This window comes from Olea europaea, chromosome 10, assembly GCF_002742605.1.
Source record: "Olea europaea var. sylvestris chromosome 10, O_europaea_v1, whole genome shotgun sequence".
NCBI lineage: Eukaryota > Viridiplantae > Streptophyta > Magnoliopsida > Lamiales > Oleaceae > Olea > Olea europaea.
In genome coordinates, this window is record NC_036246.1 from 7,691,355 (window position 1) to 7,714,093 (window position 22,739).

Consider the following 22,739-nt stretch of genomic DNA (forward strand, 5'->3'; position numbering starts at 1 on the left):
GTTTTTCCCCAAAAAAAAAAAAAAAAAAAAAAAAGTGAATTAAAATTCAATTTATAGTCAACAATTAATTTTAGTCATACATTTTATAGTTTTCACAACGTTTCAACTTTACATTTCATTAATTTTTATTAAAATTTAATTCTTTTCTAAATTGAATATGGGCTAAATTAATTCAGAAAAATCAAATTAATATTAAGTTATTATAGAACAATTATTATTCCTTCAACATAGGCCTCCCTTAATTCCCAGGAAAATAGGAATCATTCGAGGGAGGTATCATTGCCAAATAGTAGCAGCAATGAGATTGCTCTTTTCAGTTATCACCTAATCTGACCATTTTCTACATGAAAGTTGATTTTTCAGCCAGGTTCACTTTCATGTCACTGTCGTCTTCTTCTTTTGGTTTTTTTAAATTTTTATTATTGAAACATAAAAATGGTCGATTTTATTATTCAATAAAAGGCAGCAACTGTCTTCTTTATTATTAAAAAACCTTAAACCAATTAAAATTATTTTTTTGAGCGTTATTTCACTATTCTTGCTGTCATTTTTGAATTCTTCTCTCACATATAGGATTCACTTTATTTCTAAAGGTTAGAAAATCAATTCTTAAAATCCCTACCAAACAAGCTCTTAATAAAAATATTCATTTCTTTTTTCTTTAATTCATTTAATTTTTTTATCCTTTGTTTGTGAATCATTCTATCATATTATTTTTTCTAAAATACTTATTTTCAACCACACATTCTTCATTAAATTAGTATTACACAAATTTAAAAAAAAAATCTTCTTTTTTAAACACACATTTTAACATCAGACATAATTTCATAATACACTTCTTGAAATTAGTCACATCAAATTAAGATGCCCCTATTCGACAACCATTATTTTATTATTATTATTATTATTATTTGAGAAGACGAGTTTCGGAGTAGTGATTTTTTTGGCAAACATGTGATTAAAAAGTAGAATTTTTTTTTAATTTACGTACAAAATATTTTATTGTGAGAATATGTGGTTGAAAATGAATTTAGAAAAAATTATAAAAGAATAATATTATCTAGTACATGTGGTGCTACAACACCAATTTTGATAGCGTTAAATGATAAACTTAATGAGAGGTAAAATTAAAATGATTCATTTAATTATACATCTCATTTAATGTCATATTACTGTCATCCAAACTGGTACGTTTTAACACTGATGATACTAAATAGTATTACTCTTTATAAAATTAGTTGTCAAACATGGACTAAGATCTATATTTCCATCGAGGCACGTATGAAAATACAAAAAGATATCTAGAAAGTTGCGATTCAAAGGCAGAGACATCCGGTCTGGTCTTACTCACGAAGTAACCTAGCAGCTTCCAAGTTTGCACACATCATTATCTGGGTAAGGTCATTGAGCACGTCACTGCCCTAATGCCAATGCATCATCAGCTTGCTAATCACGCTTCAAGTCAAAGGATGATTAGGTAGAAATTGATATATATCGTGAGTAGAGTCAGAAAGTATTGTGAACTTATTTTGAAATTACATAATTAATTACACCTAAAGATCTACGAAGTAGAAGAGATGCTTGATTCGATTATAATACTTAAGTCAATGATCGCATTACGGTTAGGCTCTGTTTGATCCACGTTTTGATTCGAATATAATACTTAAGTCAATGATTGCATTACGGTTAGGCTCTATTTGATCCATGTTATTTTCAAAAAAATACATTCTTAAACAGTTATTTGACATTATTTCAACTACACAATTTTCAATAAAATAATATTACACGCAGATCCATAAATATTTTTTATTTTTTAGCCGCACATTTTTCATCAATGCACTATTTAAAAATGAATTCTTATGAAAATAATGTGACTCAAACAAGGGCTTCAAATATTTTAATTAAGTTAAGAGAACTTTCATATTGAATGACGCTTGTTCTCTCTTTAATAATTTTAGTCTCTGTTTGACAGAATTTTTTTCTGGAAATAAATTGAGTTTTTGAATAGTAAATTTTGGGATAGTGCCGGACTAAAAAAAAAAAAAAAAAAAATTGGGCTTACGTCGAGAATATTTTATTGTAAAAATGTGTGATTGAAAATGAGTATGAAATAAAATAAATGAGGAAGAATGGTTGTCAAAAACAAGGGCTTAAATTTTCAACATAATTATTAAAGAAATAATATATATACACATTCTTATTTTGGAGGATAAGATTTGAATAGACGATTCACAACCACATTTTCTTGCAAAGGCAAGTGTTCAACCGTCAATGCTTTGTTATTTCACAGAGGTACTTGATATCTCTTTTGAATCCAAAAATAGAAAACTTTTGAGCTCATGTGCACTGCAAATAAAAAACAAATCACAATAGAGGTCCTTGTTAAGCATCTATTTCATAAAGATTAAATTCATTTTTTTTTTCCAAACACAAATTCAATCATATACTCTTCCGTTAAATAATTTTACGCACGAATTCATAACTTATTTTTATTTTTATTCGCGTATTTTTCAAAAGAATCACTTCTCATAAATTTATTCTCAAAAAATCTACGAACCCTAAATAAGAACTGTATAAATGAGCTAACATCAAGCTATGTACGTAGGATGCAAACTTGTAAATATAATCCTCGTCAAAAAGAAGTTCATTTCTCCCGTGTCAACCGCTTCATAGACTAGTCAATAGAACATTCAAATTAACCCATCTTGGGTATATGGATGTAAAAGAAAATTTCAATCTATTGATGCTATTTACACAAATAAATAAATAAATAAAATAAAATAGATTCATGCGACCAAGAACACAAGGGCAGTGATGTTTTTATCCCATTGACAACTTGGCAATGAAACTGCTTAGATACTGAATATATAAGGCGGTAAATGGACGATAACACTTTGATGCTTAAATTTTATTGTATTCTCTTGACATCGTTTGTAGTTTTTATACTTTTTACTTAATATTTTGGTCTTGTCTTTATAATAAGATAAATTTGTTGGGTTAGGTAAAAGAGTCATATCTGCTCAATTATCATTGCTACTAATAATGTAGATAATTGTAACGTCTTTTGAATTTTAAGTACGTCATAAGTTCATAACACGACAACATATTAGGTAGACTATTGTGTTGACACTCTCCTTACCTTTTTCTTTTTCCTTAATTTGATTGTTGCAAACCTTAATGTTAAAAGATAAAAGGAAAAAAAAAGTAGATTTATCTTCAAAATAATCTCCTTTTTTGTATCTTAAGTTTAACTTAAAACAGGCAACTGGAAAAAAAGTTGCTTTTCAAGGGAGTAAGTAATGCAATTAGCCAAATATTCTCTAGACGCCAACTGGAATTCACATTGAGTTTATTCAGAGTCCACCAATTGACCCAAAAATAATCCAGCAGCCGACTTTCACAAGATTCCAATGTTGATGACGAAAGCAGTGACACAATCACCCACACGTGGGGACTATTCTCCTACGTGGCCTCGCACGATTGAACCGATAATTCTTACCTGCGACCAGCTAATTCAACTGGACCCCATAAGAAAACGAAGCTTTTATTATTGTGTTGAAAATAGATTCAATGTCCCACGTGCATATAGGGAACTCCCATGTATATATACAATTCTATGGTGCCATTTTCTTTGTTCCAATTCAAAACCAAGCAGCCTTTGCAACTTGGAAGATATTCAAGTATTTGTTCATTTGATTAACTTTTGCTCAAGAGAATAAACTACTGAATGAAGAGTGATCAGCAGTTGAATTTGCCGGCAGGGTTCAGGTTCCATCCGACCGATGACGAGCTTGTGCTGCATTATCTCTGCCGGAAATGCGCCGGCCAGACAATTTCTGTTCCTATTATAGCGGAGCTTGATCTCTATAAGTTTGATCCTTGGGATCTTCCTGGTAAGTTTATTTTCTTTCTGGGTTTCTTTTTGTTGGTCACTTGTAATTTTTTTTCCATTTCTAGCCTGATTGAGCACAATGGTTTATTGATTATTGTTTGATTGTTACAGCTATGGCTTTGTATGGTGAAAAAGAGTGGTACTTCTTTTCTCCAAGAGACAGGAAGTACCCGAATGGATCCCGGCCTAACCGATCAGCAGGAGCCGGGTACTGGAAAGCCACCGGAGCCGACAAGCCGGTGGGGAAGCCGAAAACTCTGGGAATAAAGAAGGCTCTGGTGTTCTATGCCGGAAAAGCTCCTAGAGGAGTCAAAACTAATTGGATTATGCACGAGTATCGCCTAGCTAATGTGGACCGGTCCGCTGGCAAGAGAAACAATTTGAGGGTACTTACTTATTCACTTATTTTAAGATTAAGAAGAACAGTTCACTTGTTTATGATCTTGTTCTATTTATGTTCTCAAGAAATATATTTTGACCAATGAAACCTAATCACTTGAAGTAATTGTTTGGATAAGCCTGTGTTCTAGTTATCTAGTATCCTTAATCCCTTTTGCCTTTTGTGTTTGCTACTCCTAGTTCAGCACTGTGTAGATTCCAGAATCCACCCCCAGATCTAACTAATATAAAAACTTCATTCTTGATTCTACTTGAATTTTATGCAAGTGTTCCATTTGCTTCTTTTTGATTGGAAGTTTTGATTTAGCAGTTATTTGAAGCAAGTATACTTTAGTTGTGGAATTCTTCTGAAAATATTTATAGCTTATCTTGTATGTAACATCTTTTATTGCATTAACGGTGTCATTTTGGGCTATTTCAGCTTGATGATTGGGTGTTATGTCGAATATACAACAAGAAAGGCACTCTCGAGAAGCATTACAATGTCCATCAGAAGATGGTGGAATTTTCAGACAGCGAAGAACAGAAGCCGAACATCGACTCTTTGCAATATAATATAGTAAAATCAGCTCAACAGGTTCAACCACCACAGCCTATGGCACCGCAGATTATGAACCAGAATGACTATATGCATTTCGACCCATCAGAGTCAGTTCCCAAGTTGCACACAGATTCAAGTAGTTCCGAGCACGTGCTATCGCCTGAAGTTCAAAGTGCGCCCAAGTGGATTGAGTTTGAACAATCCCTTGATAATCAGCTCAACTACATGGATGATTTTCAAGATGACCATTTTAGCACCCAACTGCAGTATAATGATCAGCTCTCTCTGTTTCAAGATATGTTCACATACATGCAAAAGCCCTTTTAATTTCAATTGGACCTCATCATCATGGTAAGATTATTATGTGTAGGTAGCCATGTAAATCCATTATTCCCCCACAAAAAAAATTAAAAAAGAAGGGCTACTAGGGACTGGAAAATCTTGGATGCTATGCTAATACTAGGAACAAGAAAATCAGCTGGTCAAATTTGATGGGCTTGATAAAGACGGTCAGAGTCCAAGAAGGAAATCAGAGATTTTCTCTGTCCGTTGACGATGTTGAATTCAGACTTGATCGTGATCTTTTGGGCGGTGATGAATAGACTGATGTAGAGTAGGGCATTCTTATATGTTCAGAATGCAGTGCTCATTTTTTTGTTCTTTCCTTGCTTTTTATGGTTAAAATGTAGCATTCTTGTATGGAACAAGAGAATGAGATTTGTTCTCTCAAATATATTTGTAGTTATGTCAAGATTTTTTGTCATAAACTAGACTGGCATGGTTATCATGAATAGAACACATAATCTGCAACAATGAGTCCTAGAATTAGCTATTTTCTAATGGTTATCATGAAAAGAACACATAATCTGCAACAGCGAGTCATAGAATTAGCTATTTTCTATTGTACTACCCATCCAAAACTCTTCATCAGTTAGAAAGTTAGGCCATGATCAAGAATTTTTGACCTTTTTCATTAGTTTTTTGAGTAACGCAATATACGACATTGACATCCTCGAATTAGAGAATGAAATTTATCATCGAAGAATTCTGAAAAGTTTACTGAAAAGTTTATCGCCTACTGATTTGTAAGTGTAACTCAACTTTTCATTATCTGGTAATAGTAGATTGGAACTTTAAAACCAATCGATAGAAATATGGTTCCAGCATTAAGTGCTGTTTAGACTATTAAGAACATCAGTAACATAGTACAAGGTACTGTACATTATTGCTTTCTCTTCCCTCCAGTGATTATTGTTCTATATTAAATTACTTAATAGAGTTACAAGTATGTATACATGAGTCAAAAGGGAAAAGAAAAGAGGTCCTAATCCTGATTACAATGTTGCTCGATTCGAACTTGGAGGCTGATCACAATTTGCAGCAGTCCAACCTATTGCTTGCTTCTCATTGTCATAAATCAACATTTTATTTTGCATTGAAATATCTGCATCGGATGAGAGAATTTTGTAGTGTGAACCTTTCAAACTTTGATCAACAAAAATACTTATTTATTTTGAAACTTATTTATTCATAAGTAAACTTTATAATTTTCAAGGTTGGGCAGAAATGCCCTATGAGTTACCTCCAATCATGTTCAAATTATCCAACCCTATGTCAGTGCCATTCAGAATTCCCAAACAAGCATTGCCCTTTGACTGCACAAGACAAGTATCAGCAAACAAACAGAAATTTTCAAGTGGCAAAAAGTAACAAATATTATGTTCAAGTTCTTACTGATATAATAAGATATGCTTCGGGGGGAATTTCAAACTGGGGTTTGGCTTTCCTGCCATTGGGAAATCTCAATGCTAGAGGCTTGAAGTATTTATTGACATCGCGGATACTTTCAAAAGGTTTCTCTCTTTTCCAGCAGAACGGAAGAGTACGGTCATCAGTTGCTTCTCTCAGCTTCCTACTTAATCCTTTCTTTATCTACAAAATCGTGCCACATAGGAAATATGATGTTTAATATGTGAGATATCCGAGATAAATGATATGTTATTAGGAGATATGCTTTAAAAAAAAAATTATATCTATTGCAGAATTCAAAATGGAACTGATATAACCAACACTTCTTGATCGACAAGAGTGCATGGACTTGCTAGGATTGTGATTTTGTTACTGGAAGTGAAACTTTAGGAGTGGTAAGAAAGAAAATTTCAACTCACCGAAGAAATTAGAGAATGGTAAATCTGAGAATTAAAGTATGTGTAAGAGCTCCCACTGTCGAAGATCACATTAAGATTCTTAATCCCAGTACTTTTCCCATCGAAAAAAAATTCTGCACTTCCAGCTGCGTAGTGCTTTCTGTCACCAATTATCAATTGAGATACTCTATTAGAACTAGAAAATTATTTCCAAACTGTACAAAAGAAGAACAAAATATCGCAAGCATATCTGTGTACGTGGGTATGGGTTGGTGGGGGGAGCGAAGGATGAAAAGGGAGAGAAGAATACGTGTGATCACGCGACATTGGTGTCCATGTTATGCGTGAAGAATCATAAACATCTTCCCCAAGGAAAAGGTACCCTCCTTTGCCACTTAAACATTGGCCGACAACATTTTTGACAACTCGTTGATCACTAAGTTGAGAAACAATGCTGGATTTTCCTTTGCCAAGACCAAGTACTCCGTCTAAGGGATGATCAGATACACCAGGTAGCTGATCATACCCACATCTGCGTAAAGGATCCACATTAAAATATGACATTGGAGAATAATCTCTGTACGTAATAGGCACGTCGATACAGGATCTTTCAATTGAAAAAGAGAAATCTGAACAAGGCATTCAAAATAATAGAAGGTTATGAGAATTGAGAACTAAATTTCAACTTAAAAGGCTTTTGAGATCAAATGAGAGAACATCGTACTCCAACACCATGCGGAGAAGGGCAATATAAGTGAAAGTAGATCAAATTAATAGAAAAAGAAAGACTACCAACCCGAGAGTCAGACGAGGAAAAATTCGAACTCCACTGGTAAGATTGAGGGTAAACAAATCGTTGACGAGTACACCAAGGGAGGAACCTCCATCTGCATACTCGACCATATAATCACATTGTTCTGGGTTGTCATCACATCTATAATCACTCGAGTGCAAAGATGCACAAAGGGGATCTCTACATACTACAAGGTCATTAGTGGGCCGGTAAAGCGGATGAAACCCCTACACAAAATGGAAATATTGGGATGAGGAATTTGTCCCTCCGTGATGCTGTACAACAGATTCAAATGAATATACATATACAGATTAATAACACCCTCTGATATTCATCAAAATACTTTTATCTAAAACTACCAAAGATGAACATTCTATAGTTAAAAAAAAAAAAAAAAAAACAACTTTCTGAACTACTTTTGAAGTGAGGTTGAAATTTTAACAGATAGTTTCAGTAATGCATGAGGATTTTATCCCCAGAATTAAGAAATACCAAATCATTGAACTGTCATGACAATCAGTCAAAAGGAATTTCAAAGTTTCAATCTGCCACAGTATTGTTTTCACTTGCTATAAATTCCAAAGAACCACTAAGATCATCTCTTAACTGATCTGTCTAGACTCTAAAACAAATATTAAGTTCTTGATTTAACTAACACATAGAAGCAAGTCAAGCAACCAAATTATCTTATCCATGGTAACTGAACTATGATTTCTGATCACTTCTCCGATCCCTCTTTTTTCTCCAAAAGTTTCCCATTTTGTTATCTTATCACCACTTTTAGCCTTACCCTTAAAATACATGAAGTAGAATTGATCTCCTGCCCCAGTGGAAAAACTTCCTACTGCTCATGTAGCAAGAGAACCTAAATTCCACCGGGGGCAGGAGATCGGGACTGATACATGAAGTCATAAAATCTAATTTCAAACATTGTATCATTCATCAGAATAGCTATATACTAAAATGAAGCAGAATCATGACAACCAATCTTTACCTTCGTGCAACGGACGCAAGGCGCATCACATTGAAGCCACGTTAGATCACTGCCTGTATCGGGATCAAGAAAGTAGGGTCTTGGAGGATGTCCCACGAAAACTTGCACAAAATAAAACCTGCAGGAGACACTGCAGTCAATTGAAATCCCAACACAAGTAGTTGTTCCACAACTTGCAGAAATTAATACTTATCCATATAAATCAAGAGAACTTCATTTAATCCATCCATTTATGCACGTCACTCTCAATTAACAAATTTCCCCTTTTCTTTCTTTTGAGTACACAATAACACAGCCCTCAAACAGGGGAGGAAAAAAAAAAAAAAAGAAAGAAAAATTTGAATGCAAACGTTGATTACATAAGAGTAAAATTTGCATACCCATTGGGATAAACATTGCCATATAGTTGGAATATGACAGATGACCCAACTCTACTGACCCCTGATGAAGAAGAAGCTCCAGAGGACATTGATTTTCTCCATTTATGCAGCTGATCGACAGAACTTGCACCTGATACAGCCAGTAAAATAAAAATCATAATCAAAATCTGCTTCACTTTCCCCATCCCTTTTTCTATCTCCGACCCCAAAACTATGTTAATTTCTGCGAAAAAAACATAAGGCTAGTCTGTCTTTATAGACTTGAATATCTGCTACTTTTGGATTCTTTTGAAGGTATTCTAACACGAGAATAAAGGTAGCTTTGATCTACACATGTTCTTAACTTTTCTTGTATGCTGATACCTTAATTACATTGCGTATACCTTGCCTCCCCAGCCATTGGAAGTCTACTGCATTAAGAGTCAAAGAATCCCCATTAAAATACTTGCAGAAAGGTATCGATTAAAAATGGAGCTGCTGCTGACTCTGCATATAATATAATAATAGTATGTCAAAATCGAAATACTATTCCATGGAAACTTCTTGCAACTTGCTTTGGTATCCTTTTTTTTTTTTTCAAAAAACATCTATCTTCTTTTCAATCATACATTCTTTATTAAAATAATATTACACGTAAATTAAAATTTTTTTATTTTTCAAATGCACACTTTCCAAGTTACTATTCTAAAATGCATTTTTACATAAAAATAACTTCCAAACACCCCCTTAAAAAAGCAACATTTACCTGTTAGGCCCCGTTTGAGCTCTATTATTTTTCATTACATTAAATTAAAATTTTTTCTCCTAATTTTAACACACAATTTTTAATAAAATAATATTACACGTAAATTAAAAACTTTCAACTACTTATTTTTCAAAAAAAATGATATTCATCTAATTATAATCTATAAATAATGGGGCTCAAACGAGAGCTAAGTTACAATTAAGAGTCAAAGAATCACCATTAATGGTTTGTTTGAGCACAAACTTTTTTTCAAAAAATGCATATTACGATAGAGAACGTGGGCTTAAAAAAAAAAAATTGAATTTACGTGTAATATTATCTTATTGAAGAATAAGTGATTGAAATGTGTTTAAATTACTATTCAAAAATACATTTTGATTGAAAAAAGGGTCTCAAACAAGTCATAAATTTATATTTCAAATTAAAATTAATATTAATTTTATTCACATAATTACGAAACTCATTGAGTTAAAAATAGGGCAAGAAAACACAAGCATCTCCCGTTGAGCCTATCATGATTGGGTTCTAGGGGGAGATGTCTTAGATTTGCACCAAACTGTGCTTAAATAATCATGAAATTTTGACACTTTTCAAATTAATTATTTCGTAAGCATAAAATTCTTCAAAGTTAATATTTCACATAAAATAAAAACAAAAAAAGAAATTTGGAGGTTGTTCGAGTTCAATTTTTTAATTTTTTTAATCCAAAATGTATTTTGGAATAATATTTTGATAGAGACTATATAATTAAAAAATAAGAACAAGTTTTGAATTTACGTTTAATATTATTTTATTAAAAAATGTACTATTAAAATAATATATTTTAAAAATAGTGGACCTAACAAGGGGTTTAGTAACAAAATACTAGGGCCGTGCTATTTGCACAGAACCCTGTGCACAGGGTGTGCACAGGGTGTGAGACATGGGGTGGGCCCCACATGTTTGTGGGGCCCACCCCATGTCTCACACCCTGTGCACACCCTGTGCACAGGATTCTGTGCAAGGAGAGAAACCCAAATACTAAAAGGGCTTCAATCTCATCAAAAGTTGACAGTAGAACTTCTACTTTCCAAAGCCACTTTATCAGCCTCTTTGGAAGTGATTTTTTGATCCAGAAAATTGATTTTTTGACCCTTATTTCAATATTCCAATCGTTATATTTGACTTCTTCTTTTATAGGTGGACCCCACTTTTCTCCTAACAGTGAAAAAATTAATTCTCAAAATTACTCCCAAACAGGCTCGATAATTCATGCAAAAGTGCCACAGATTGACTGGTCAAAATATTTTCTTTGAATAACTATTGTTTTTTTTTTTTTTTAATTTGTTTTCTTGGATAAGCCTCTTATCTCGGGCCACATGCCCCCATCCCCCACGCCCCCAATGATCCGGTAACGTGAACTAGAGGTATGAATTGGATCGTGTCAAACTTATATAACAGGTGTTTAATGTGGATTAAAATTAGAATTTTTAGTAGATTGTGATAGAAATTTTTGAAATATGTGGTTGAAAAGTTGTGGGATCCATGAAAAATATGATTAATATTAATTATTTGACTTTGATTTAAATTAAAATTAGATTTTAATCCGAACCAAACACGCGCATAATAATGTACAAGTTTGAACATCATGATCAAAATAATTAAATAAATATTTTTCTTTGAATAACCATTGTTTATTTTTCTCTCTTTGTTAACTAGTTTTTATATGATAGTTTGTTCTATATTTTCATATAATAAAAAATAAAAATATTTTATACGATACACAAAATTAAAGTGAGATGGAGAAATTATTGGACCTTCTTATATATATATCGATTTTTTTTTTTTTTTACTTAATCTCTTACCGACTACTCACAATAAGAACGTGGGGATCACGTTTGAAATTTTTTTATATACATGTGTTCCACGTGCATGTCAGAGTGGATAAACAGTTCGGTACATCTTTGGATGTACAAATATAATTATTCGAAATTGTTTTATGGTGTGGGGTACAATATGCTCCGTTTGGCATAGTTTTTGAGAAGTCAAAATAAACTTTTAAAATTCAAAAACTGCTTTTTCACCCTTTTTAATTTTATAAAAGTTCTTAATCTAATCAGAAATGTTTTTAGAGAAAGTTGATTCAATGTAAGTTTTTCTAGAAGCACTTTTATATTAGAAAACGCTTTTAAAAATTAACTTTCTAACAAAAATGAAGGTAGCTTTCTTTAAAAACTTCCATGTAGAAAGCAAAAGTCATGTTAAATGGACTCCTTTTTTTTTTGGACTAAATCGCACTGCATGAATATTTAAGATTTGTCAAAGGTTCGATTGATCCACGAGTTCGAGAAGCCTTTCAAAAGTCCAAGACTCATTATACATAGTTGAGGATTTAAAACTAGTTCCACAATGGGGAGAGAGCAACGCGTATAAATTGTAGAAGGTAAAGTTAAAGGAATAAATCTGATCGTGTTAAACTTGTGTCTTTCAAGTTTGAAATGACCCTTGAATGGTGATATGGAGTATTGTCACCACTTTATGGTGATGTATGCCCCCGTTTCATTCCAGTTAAATTACATTTCATTTTTTTCTCTGATATTTTCAATTACAGAATCTTCTACAAAATAATATTCACGTAAATCAAAATATTTTCTTTCTTTTGAAATCACTCATTTTAAAAAAATAGTATTCCACCCATTTTAATTTAAAAAAAATGGAAGCCAAACGGGGGCATAGGTATTGTTATCATTTTCACCTTCCCATTTTGAGTATGCTCAAGTATCATCCACCCATTTTGTGAGAATGCCCCAACAAGAAGCTTGTCATCATTTTGTCCAAAAATTATAATTCATGGTATAAATATAATCCACCTCGTATAATTAAAAATCAAGCTTGAAAATTCACCTTAAGCCTAGTCCCTTCGATCCACCATGACTCGATTATGCCCCTTGTTTGGCTCCCATTTTGTAGAAATAAAATGGGTAGAATAAATTTTTTTTATTAAAATAAGTGGTTGAAAAAGAAGTAAAAATTTTTGATTTATGTATAATATTATTTTATAGAAGATTGTGTAGTTAAAAATAAAAAAAATAAAATGTAATGAAATGAAATGAAAATCAACGGGCAAACCGAGGCTATATTTTTACTTGTCCAACTAGCTTAGAATTATGTGGACCAGCCGTTTGACTTTTTTGAATCTAAAATCAAACAAATATACTTTTCAAAGGAAAGATAAATACCTTTTTGTAATGAATAATGGAATGGAATAGCAGCCTCATTTTTTTTTATCGTATGCAAAACAAATTTAAAAACAGAAAAATAAAAATTAATTCATCCATCCAGCAGTTGTGTTTGAGCTGCGGTGGAATTTGACCGGTGCAAATTGTGCAACGTGGAAGAACAATACGCTCAATTCCCATTCTTAAATCTTTACGCTCCATCCCAATCAATAATTTGTTTAAAAATGCAAATTGCTGATCTTCAGATTCTTGTTTCCGCCATATAATGAACTATACGAAACAGAAAATAAAATTTTAGAGGAACCAAGATATAAGTGAAAAGAACCGAACGAAGAATCAAATGGCTCTGGCGATGTCGGTAAGTTTTTTCTCCCTATATATGTATATATCTGTATGCACGAAAACTGTGATCGTGTTATTGTAAAGGCTGCTTAAGTCAACAAATTTGGGTTTGGTAACTTGGGTTATAGAACAATTTACTTGTGTATGATTTATATTAGTCCAAGGTTTTTAGGGATGAGGATACATTGTATGTGAATCACGAAAGTACGTGACTTTTTATATTAAAAAAAAAAGTGCACAAAGCGAATTGAAATGTGGCCATGTCCGTTCAAGTTTCAATTTGAAATTTGGATTGAAAGTCTATAATAAGTTGGTATTTCTGGAATCCAAATATGCTATCAGATGATAATATATTAATATGGTACTGAAGCTCAAGTACGATGCTAAAGGCTGACACTTGAAATTATTTTGTCGTTTCAATAAATCTCCCTCAGCCAATGACCATGTGCACACGAGGAAGAATCTTTTTTTTATTTATTTTATTTTTTTTATTTAATGTATGTGTTTATTGAAAGAACTTAGAGTTAGGACATTTTGCTAATTGTAGACGCTCTGAAATCTTTATTTGTGAGACCTATAAGTTACAGTTTTACATGTATACTGTACATTCTAAAGTGCATAATGCATACAATTAATAATAAGTAGTGACAACAGTGGGGGAAAATCGGGACTGGTGCTCAAAATAAGCTCTAATTCTACTTTCTTTTGGGATGTCTGCCCCAGAGTGAAGTTTGGTGGGGTTTAGGCTTTTTGTTGTAACACTGGCTGCAATGAAACTGGAATTTGGTTTCTTTCATAAAGCTTTAATTAATCCAATATCATCTGAACCTGTAGATGTTCAGAGGTTCAAGAGAGCTGCTAGGGATGTTATTAACAGGTAAGTTCCACTGTGTTTATTAGCACTCCGTGCAACCTTTAACAGGATTCTTCTGTGTATATGGTGACTGTGCTGTGTAGATTGGCCTTAATTAATTTTCTACCTTGTCGACAGATAGTTTTCAATCAATCCGCAGAAACAGAAAAAATCTAAGCAGAGTGAGAAGGGTCATACCATTTCAAAGATCACTGAAGTTTGTGCAAACAGCGTGCCGGATATCAGTTCCAGGTATCTCATTTGAAAATGAAGAAAAGCAACCTTCGAATCTTTTGAGAGACAAAAAGATACTGCCATATTCAGATCCCCCCGGGGTGGAAGATGTTTATCTTTTGTATCAGTTCTTTGATAGGAGGTATGCAAAGATCTCAATAGGTTCAGAGTTACAGGTCACCCCCCCCCCCCCCCCACATTTTTTCTTTTGTATGATTAAAATGTAGAAAAAAATTTGGGTTCACACCCCCCCAAACTATGTTTCCATGATAGACAATGCTGTGATACAGAGATTGATGAGAATCTTTGCGTTTTCTCTTTTTTTTGAGAATTTAAAGATTCGATAATGGGCTTATTTAAATCAACTGCATTAATTTTCTATCTCAACAAGTAATTAAAGAATGTTGCCTTTTCTTTTCAGCTAGTTATTCTCGAAGTCAATCTTGACCTGTTATTGCCCGATGTGTTCATAATACTGATTGTCCATAAACAATTATTGGTCCAGTGCACTTTAATCATCAAGAGTTATGTTCTGTTAAACCATGTTTCCATGATAGACAGTGATGTGATACAGAAATTGATGAGAATCTTTGTGTTTTCTCTTTTTCTGAGAATTTAAAGATTCGATAATGGGATTATTTAAATCAACTGCATCACTTTCTATCTCACCAAGTAATTTAAGAATGTTGCTTTCTCCTTTTTAGCTAGTTATCCTCGAAGTCAATCGTGACCTGTCATTGCCCGATGTGTTCATAATACTGATTGTCCATAAACAACTATTGGTCCAGTGCACTTTAATCATCAAGGTTTATGTTCTGTTAAACTATGTTTCCATGATAGACAATGATGTGATATAGAAATTGATGAGAATTTTGTGTTTTCTCTTTTTCTGAGAATTTAAAGATTTGATAATTGGCTTATTTAAATCAATTGCATCACTTTTCTACCTCACCAAGTAATTTAAGAATGTTGAATGTTGCTTTTTCCTTTTTAGCTAGCTATCCTCGAAGTCAATCGTGACCTGTCATTGCTGGATGTGTTCATAATACTAATTGTCCATAAATAATGATAATCAGTTTAAAGTCAGTTCATATAATCTGTAGACGAGTGGAAAATCTTGTGGATATTCAGACAGTGGCATTAGTATGTAAAGAGTGTTGACTTTGTTGTGTGCTAATTGTTGGATTAGAGGTGATATGCTAAATCATCTTGTGATTTCTCTTGTTTTCTGAATTCTCAAGAGATTGATTGATCTAACTGTTGAAGATGAAAGAGTCCCCAAAATAACATTTCATATGTTCATGTCTTATTGATCTATCATCCTAAAAGTTACATGCTGATATGTCAGGTTGTGAAACTCAGATGAGATTTTGGTCATGTAATTATTATGCTTAATTTTTATTATCTTGTTATTAATGTTCTTGTGATTGAAAGAAAAATGGTCATTGATGTTCTACAAATCTCTGACCGATTTTTGTTGAATCATTTTGCAGTTCAAAGCTTGTTGTTTTGACTGGAGCTGGGATTAGCACAGAAAGTGGAATTCCTGATTATCGAAGGTTAATTTTCTCAACTTAAAGATATACATAAGTGTGGCAGGAATGGAATAGTTTCACCTTCTTGATGTTGCTCTACCTTCTTTAATATGAACCTCACAGAAAGTTTTAATGATATTTGAGTGGTTGTTTTGTCAGTATTCTATCACACAATCATATTTGAATGTCATCCACTTCCGCAGTTTTATGAACATCTGTAATCAAATATTATGAAGTACAGAAAGTTCTCCTTGTCTTGCTTTATGGTGTTACTCTTAAACTTACTTCTTGTTTATTAAGGATTCTTACAGTCACTTCAGAAGTTCTTTGCTTATTAAATGATATTATCTTTGAAGTAGCCATTGGGTTTTTTCCTTTGCCTAATATATAGTAACTAACTGTTTAGCACTTGTTTAAAGAATTGTTATTAGAATGTGGACCATAACATGGTAATTGCAATTTTATCATGGTTGTGAAAAAAAATAATGAAAGAATAAAAAATTCACAGAATTTAGAAGGGTAATCATTAATGTTCTTAATCTGTTTCTCATCTTGGCAGCCCAAATGGAGCTTACAGTACTGGTTTCAAACCAATTACTCATCAGGTGATCAGAAGGCATGCACTTTAATTATTGCTTCCTTCATTTTGATCTTTCATTCTCGTCAGTGACTTCCCCCAATCTCCTTCTCTTTAGAATGCAAGTTGGGGAGACAACCACTGTAGGAGAAGATTTATGAGAATTATTTCACTATATACAACAATTTAATTGAGACACATGATTTGGGTTCTCTTGTGGAAAAAATGAAATAATGAAGATTTTGCGAACTTCATTCACCTAAAGCCGTAAAAAGGCATGTGTACTTTTATGGAACACGAGTATTGGACTAACGAAAGAAGTCTCAGATACATTTAACCGATTTAGAGGAACAAATTTGACGGTTAAATCATGTTATAAGAAACTTTGAAGATGCTCATGAGTGAGTTGAATAACAGTCTGTAGGCTGCATCAATTTTTATAGTATAGAAGTGACAGATTGAGAAGTCGTTTATGCATGCCGTCTTTCAACTTTGATGCTGGAAAATAGCAATTTAAAATACCTTCTTTTTCAGAAGTCAAGAATTTTGATTTTATGTTGGTTAAGTTTATTTGTTTATTTGTGTGGGTTGTCGTCAATGATGGCATGTTGTCCGTTATCTTTCATCAACTATAAGGTTGGAAGAGAGACCCGTTAATAGTAGAGCTTAATATTTTCTTTTTTGTACCTGCAATTGTTTTCTTGTGGATAATTCAAATTTATAATTACATGGGCACTATTATCAACGTGCAGCAATTTATGCGTTCCACTCGGGCCCGCCGACGGTATTGGACAAGGAGCTATGCTGGATGGAGACGTTTTACTGCTGCACAACCAGGGACTGGTCATATTGCAGTAGCATCTCTTGAAAAAGCAGGCCGCATAAATTTCATGATTACACAAAATGTAGACAGGTGAGCGGCCCTTAAATACATAAATTTTGTTTGCGAAATTCTTAAGCTAGCTGTACTAGAAATCTAGAATAGCATTTTCTTTTTACAGACTACATCATCGCGCTGGCAGCAACCCACTTGAGTTACACGGGACTGTATATATTGTTGCTTGTACAGATTGCGGTTTGCCTCTCCCTCGAAATTCATTTCAAGACCAAGTGAAGGCTCTTAATCCGAAGGTTAGTCTTTTGGTACACGAGTTATTGTTTCACAGAAGCAATTCTGTTAAGTTCTCTCGTTTGTTTGAAATTCAAGTCCTATTTTACTTTTTATTTTTGTCAGTTTGGATGAAGTTATCAGTTTGAGTTTCATGAGGATGCTGATTTCATAATCTTATTGGATTTATAGAACAACTTTAGTAAAAGATTGCATCCTCCTCACCAGATCTTGCAATATGCATGGATTTCGTTCCATAAAATTATGGGGGAAATTCTATGATTTTGTTTAATTTCTAAATTAGTTTTCATGATTTATGGTTTTGACATCAGAGAAGATCAATTAAAAGGATCTGTAAGTAATTAGAAAAATTAGGAACTGAGAGATTTTATTTTCATTGCTCATTTCCACCGGGATTTCTGTCAAGGAACATCCATATGCTCAAGATATCCCTTCTTCAATTTTTATTCTTCCCAATAGAGGTGATGATAGGGGTTTATAGAGAGATGTCTGCTGTTTCTCTATTGCTCTATGAATCGATTTTGTTTGTAAATATATGAAATCAGATCTGATACCAATCAGATGAAATTCCTTCAATTCACATATGCTTATGACAAGTAACCAACCAAGCATGCAGTTGCTGTCACTGAATCAAAAATGTCCTAAGATCAAATTAATTTCTCTACTTTAGTTGTTATAACCAGTAAATGATGTATTTAGGGGTACTAATAGATATTTTCATTAATATAATTTGGAGATCTCGAGAAAAATCAAATTACTATCTGATCTCATCATTTATGTTATAAAAAATAGGAGAGGAATATAGATTTTCTTACACCTTGATTCAAAGTACACCCATCAATGAAATTTTTTAATAGATGTGGAATGGAAAGTTTTTCTAAGCATCTAACTTCCCTAAATATTGCGGGGGATACAATTGCCTGTCTCGAACTCATATATTAGGAATTAAAATCCCGTCTATCTATATGCTACTGAACTTCTACCTTTCTTAAGCTCTCTATTTCTTCATAAGCCAGGATTGTGACTATGCCTCTTTATTTTGACTGTAAATGACTGCATTCATTCTGCTTGGTGCTTCAAATATATTAGTTTGTATTAGCTATTGCGTAAAGGACAAAACGAAAAGGTTTAACTTTAATGTCAGTGGAGATTTGATGCTTTATATGTTTAAGTGTTGCACACTTTTGCATGGAATCCTGTATTTTCCATAGTAAGACTTCCAGAGTATTTGTTTTACTTTGATAACTAGCAACCGTGTTTTAGAGAACAGGCTCAATAAGAACATTTATTAGCCATTCTTTTCTTTCTTAGCCTCAATTTCGTCAGTTTGTTTGAAGAAGTTCTCTTCATCAGAATACCGCTCTATAGCCTAATATATCCATGTGCGTGTAGTAAATAAATATGAAAGTGGAAAATAATTTCATGTTTCAGTGCCTAATGTCTGTTAATTAGGTTTGCCTCCTGGCATCATGGGAAAAAAATTATAACACAATCTTCTTCTAAACGAAATCTCAGAATCTAATGATCCCGTTTAAAAGATTTGTCATTGAGCTCTATATTTGTTTAGTCCAACTTATAGGTTCTCAAGTGCCAATCTTGTAACTATTGTTATCTCATTTTCTATGATAGACTATATTCAAGCTCACGCCTTTTGTGTTTTCCAGTGGGCCGAAGCAATTGAAAGTTTAGATTACGATAGTCACTCTGACAAGAGCTTTGGAATGAAGCAAAGGCCTGATGGAGATATTGAAATTGATGAGAATTTCTGGGAGGAGGAGTTCTATATTCCTAATTGTCAGAGATGCGACGGTATACTGAAACCTGATGTAAGCAAAAAAAAATTCTGTTTCAGATGTTTCCTTCTGCGTGCTTCTTGGAGAATGTATGTTTCCTTGCAGAATGGTGATTTTGATCCATTTATTCATATAAGTTGGTGCAAAACACATGCATATTTGAAGGGTCAATGATTACTGTTGACATGTTTTGACTTCTTTGTTCAACTTTAACAATTTACAGAGGTACTATAGGATGATATAAAGATTCTTCATCTCTCATCAAATATGTTTTAGATATTGACCATTTGCATCATTCTTTTAACTGACATGATATTGTTTGGCAAGATAATTCATAATTCTCGTTTCGCAGTCATGATCATTCCAATCAGTGGATTCATTTTTATGTTTTATACTTTCACTTAGTATCTGATTGTCAAATTCTTTGACTTGTGGAGTTACACTAGACTATTTTGCATTCCGTTTAGTCGAGACAGTGCTAAAACAGGTCAGTCTTTTGAATATTAACGGTTGAAAACAAGGCTATAGTGTTAATATTTATGAGTGTTAACTTTTAGAGAATGTTATTTAAATAAAAATAGAGTTTGGCTTTTCAAAAGTCTGTGGAATATCACTGTTAGACGGTCACTAAGAGAACAAATAATCATGGTCTTCTTTTCAGTGAAAAGTTGCTAATTTTTCATGACAGAAGCCAGAGAATTAGCCTGTTAGGAATGATATTTGACACCAAAATCTCACCAATATTTCTGATATCAGGCCTGATTTTTCAGGATGTTATTTACACAAAGGTAGAGGGGCATCTGTCCAAGACCGATATATTGAATGATTTTGGCTAGATATAAAATCTGGTTGCATTTCTATTGGACAATTGATCTCTGATGTATTTTATACCTTTGCAGGTTGTCTTCTTTGGCGATAATGTCCCCAAGGATAGAGCTGATAGAGCAATGGCAGCTGTGAAGGAATGTGATGCTTTCCTTGTCCTTGGTTCGTCTTTGATGACCATGTCTGCTTTCCGACTTGTCAGGTGCATTCAAATTGCTCATTTATATCAATTGTAGTTTCTAGCATAGATTAAACTGCCATTATTTTCGACTTGTCAGGTGAATTCAAATTGCTCATTTATATCGAGGCAATTGTAGTTCTAGCATAGATTAAACTGCCATTATTTTCTATTATGTTTAACAGAAAAAAATTAGAGAAGACACTGGACTACATGTCAATTTTTCTCTTTTTGTTGACAAAAGAATATGAGGATGACTGTTGACCAGAACCTCTGATCAACTGGTGATCTTTTAAACTAGATGGAGCGTGTTTATCTGTGAGTGAGTGAGTGACAGATTTGTCTAAAAACTCCAATTAATTTGTTTTAACTTTCAGTTTGCTAATGGCAGAACATGCTGCCCTAGCATCTGTGAGTGTCTTAGTTGATGTATGCGATGCAGTTGTGTTATAGACAGTGAATTAAAATGCATGTTACCATAATTACTAAGCCAAAAATGATTACCTTAAAATACTTAACCAAGTAGATGACAACCGATTTGGTGATTCAATAACTCTGTCCTGTAAAATTGAATTCAGTTGGTTGAACTTGGAATAATTGTTGCAATTGAATTTTATGATGTTTAAAAACATTAATAATTAAAACTGATTCATGCAGAGCGGCTCATGAGGCTGGTGCTGCTACTGCAATTGTAAATGTAGGCGTGACAAGAGCTGATGATTTTGTACCTTTGAAAATTAATGCTCGAATTGGCGAGGTATAGTTATCGATTATCATATGCTGTTGAAGTTACCGACATTATAGCATTTCCTGATACTTGGATCACCCGGTGATGCAGACACTATCTAGAGTGCTAGGAATTGGTTCCCTCAGTGTCCCTGCTGCATAGTGCAATTGTCATGTAGGAGGTATTACAATTTACAAAAAATCTTGTATTGTGAAGAATAATATCATTAGTCATTAGTATTTTTAATCTTTTTTGGAATGTCGGAATTGATTTTCTATTCTAGCAAAGCACGATGAGACGAACATTTTCTTCTACTGCTCAATGGCAGGATCAGACTTTTATGCCAAACATGTAAGTATTGTGCTTTTAAGCATAAAATTGAGCTGTTCGTTAATTTATAAATGCAGTTTATATTTTCTTTTGTGACACTTCGACTATGCACAAAACTTAGTCATGGCAAGCTACGACTTGTAGCACATGATGTAACCATATAAAATAACAAACAAGAACGGTAAATATATTCAGGAAACACTTGTCATTGACTTCATGGATGATACCTTTTGGAGTTTATTTACTGTTACAGACTAGGAATATGATGTATAGATTGTTTTTGCTGGATCTTATATTTCAATAATCGAATCTCGTGTGAAGTTTGAACATGAGACGTGACCCACAGAAAGTCTCTTAAAATATGAACAAAATTGATTTATCTTGAATATTGCTACTTGTAAATAATAGTTTAAGCTGAAATGTTAGAAAGAGTTATAGTTTTTTTTTTTTTTTTTTTTTTTTTTTTTTTTTTTTTTTTTTTTTTTTTTTTGGGTTGAAGGAATTCTGTCCAATTATTGTATGCAAACTATTATGTACATGCAGTACAATCGAAAATTCTTTTGGAACCGCAACATACTCTGCAATCTTCAGCAAATGCTGAGCGCGTAAGATGCTCAGTCGATGATTAAATGGAGAATTATAAAATTGATTTTCTGCTAAAGTTGCTTTCATTGACTGTGATCAGCTTCAGACACGACATGGGCATAAATACGAGATCAATTGTACACAGTACTAAAGTGTCCAAATCAGTACAAGTTCGATTTCTGCCTGTGGAGTTCGTGTGAACATGGGAAATGACCCACCCAAGATCCCTTGAAACGCAGCGAAATTGATCAAAATTTCCAGAAGATGATAGTTTATTTCTTGATTTATCAGCGTTGAATTGTGCCTGCCTCATGATTGCTACAATAATTATATCACAAGCAATTCTTTTAAAACTGAGTTATAAGGTGTGAATTCGTGCTGATATTCCATGAGTGCCCAAGTCTAATAAACCAGTTGTTGGGTAAGATTAGGATCGGGTTTGGTTTCTTGTTCCAGTTTAGAAAGCATATTGTTCGCATGTATTCTTGCACGTATGGATCGAAATATTTAGCCAGAATATGA

The 22,739-nt window shown here is 33.2% G+C and overlaps 3 protein-coding genes across 6 annotated transcripts; 2 read left to right on the forward strand and 1 right to left on the reverse strand.

Annotated features, from left to right (window-relative positions):
- The first annotated feature begins 3,615 nt into the window (after window positions 1-3,615).
- LOC111401102 (NAC domain-containing protein 2-like) lies at window positions 3,616-5,599 on the forward strand. The gene is made up of 3 exons (XM_023028663.1): window positions 3,616-3,893; window positions 4,004-4,278; window positions 4,713-5,599. The coding sequence occupies exons 1-3, from the start codon at window positions 3,728-3,730 to the stop codon at window positions 5,157-5,159; spliced, it is 888 nt and encodes a 295-aa protein (XP_022884431.1). The 5' UTR covers window positions 3,616-3,727; the 3' UTR covers window positions 5,160-5,599.
- Window positions 5,600-5,977: 378 nt separating this feature from the next.
- LOC111401101 (aspartic proteinase Asp1-like) lies at window positions 5,978-9,604 on the reverse strand. 3 transcript variants are annotated; one of them, XM_023028662.1, is made up of 9 exons: window positions 9,530-9,604; window positions 9,147-9,276; window positions 8,767-8,884; window positions 7,776-7,999; window positions 7,290-7,511; window positions 7,001-7,139; window positions 6,567-6,764; window positions 6,415-6,487; window positions 5,978-6,276 (listed from the first exon to the last, which is right to left on the reverse strand). In XM_023028662.1, exons 2-9 carry the CDS (start codon window positions 9,233-9,235, stop codon window positions 6,167-6,169), a joined length of 1,173 nt encoding a protein of 390 aa, XP_022884430.1. In that variant the 5' UTR covers window positions 9,236-9,276; window positions 9,530-9,604; the 3' UTR covers window positions 5,978-6,166. The 3 variants fall into 3 exon arrangements, with proteins under 3 accessions (XP_022884430.1, XP_022884429.1, XP_022884428.1); XM_023028661.1 differs by having other exon boundaries at window positions 9,510-9,592; XM_023028660.1 differs by lacking the exon at window positions 9,530-9,604 and having other exon boundaries at window positions 9,147-9,491.
- A 3,602-nt stretch (window positions 9,605-13,206) lies between these two features.
- Window positions 13,207-22,574, forward strand: LOC111401103 (NAD-dependent protein deacylase SRT2). Of its 2 annotated transcripts, XR_002703918.1 has the most exons (13): window positions 13,207-13,467; window positions 14,286-14,328; window positions 14,443-14,680; window positions 16,032-16,097; window positions 16,633-16,678; window positions 17,403-17,563; window positions 17,652-17,781; window positions 19,444-19,605; window positions 20,472-20,599; window positions 21,233-21,332; window positions 21,414-21,483; window positions 21,586-21,653; window positions 22,318-22,574. XR_002703918.1 is itself a non-coding variant. In XM_023028665.1 (12 exons), exons 1-11 carry the CDS (start codon window positions 13,450-13,452, stop codon window positions 21,462-21,464), a joined length of 1,143 nt encoding a protein of 380 aa, XP_022884433.1. In that variant the 5' UTR covers window positions 13,207-13,449; the 3' UTR covers window positions 21,465-21,483; window positions 21,586-21,961. The 2 variants fall into 2 exon arrangements, 1 of the variants encoding a protein (XP_022884433.1); XM_023028665.1 differs by lacking the exon at window positions 22,318-22,574 and having other exon boundaries at window positions 21,586-21,961.
- The last annotated feature ends 165 nt before the right edge of the window (window positions 22,575-22,739 follow it).

Coding starts and splice junctions, on each gene's coding strand:
- LOC111401103 (XM_023028665.1), top strand. Junction 14,681..16,031: donor TATCAGTTCTTTGATAGGAG/GTATGCAAAGAT, acceptor ATCATTTTGCAG/TTCAAAGCTTGTTGTTTTGA. Junction 16,679..17,402: donor TCAAACCAATTACTCATCAG/GTGATCAGAAGG, acceptor ATCAACGTGCAG/CAATTTATGCGTTCCACTCG.
- LOC111401102 (XM_023028663.1), top strand. CDS start 3,728: ATGAAGAGTGATCAGCAGTTGAATTTGCCGGCAGGGTTCAGGTTCCAT. Junction 3,894..4,003: donor TGATCCTTGGGATCTTCCTG/GTAAGTTTATTT, acceptor TGATTGTTACAG/CTATGGCTTTGTATGGTGAA. Junction 4,279..4,712: donor GCAAGAGAAACAATTTGAGG/GTACTTACTTAT, acceptor GGGCTATTTCAG/CTTGATGATTGGGTGTTATG.
- LOC111401101 (XM_023028660.1), bottom strand. CDS start 9,331: ATGGGGAAAGTGAAGCAGATTTTGATTATGATTTTTATTTTACTGGCT. Junction 7,512..7,775: donor TTTCCTCGTCTGACTCTCGG/GTTGGTAGTCTT, acceptor TCCTTTACGCAG/ATGTGGGTATGATCAGCTAC. Junction 6,277..6,414: donor TAATTTGAACATGATTGGAG/GTAACTCATAGG, acceptor CATCCGATGCAG/ATATTTCAATGCAAAATAAA.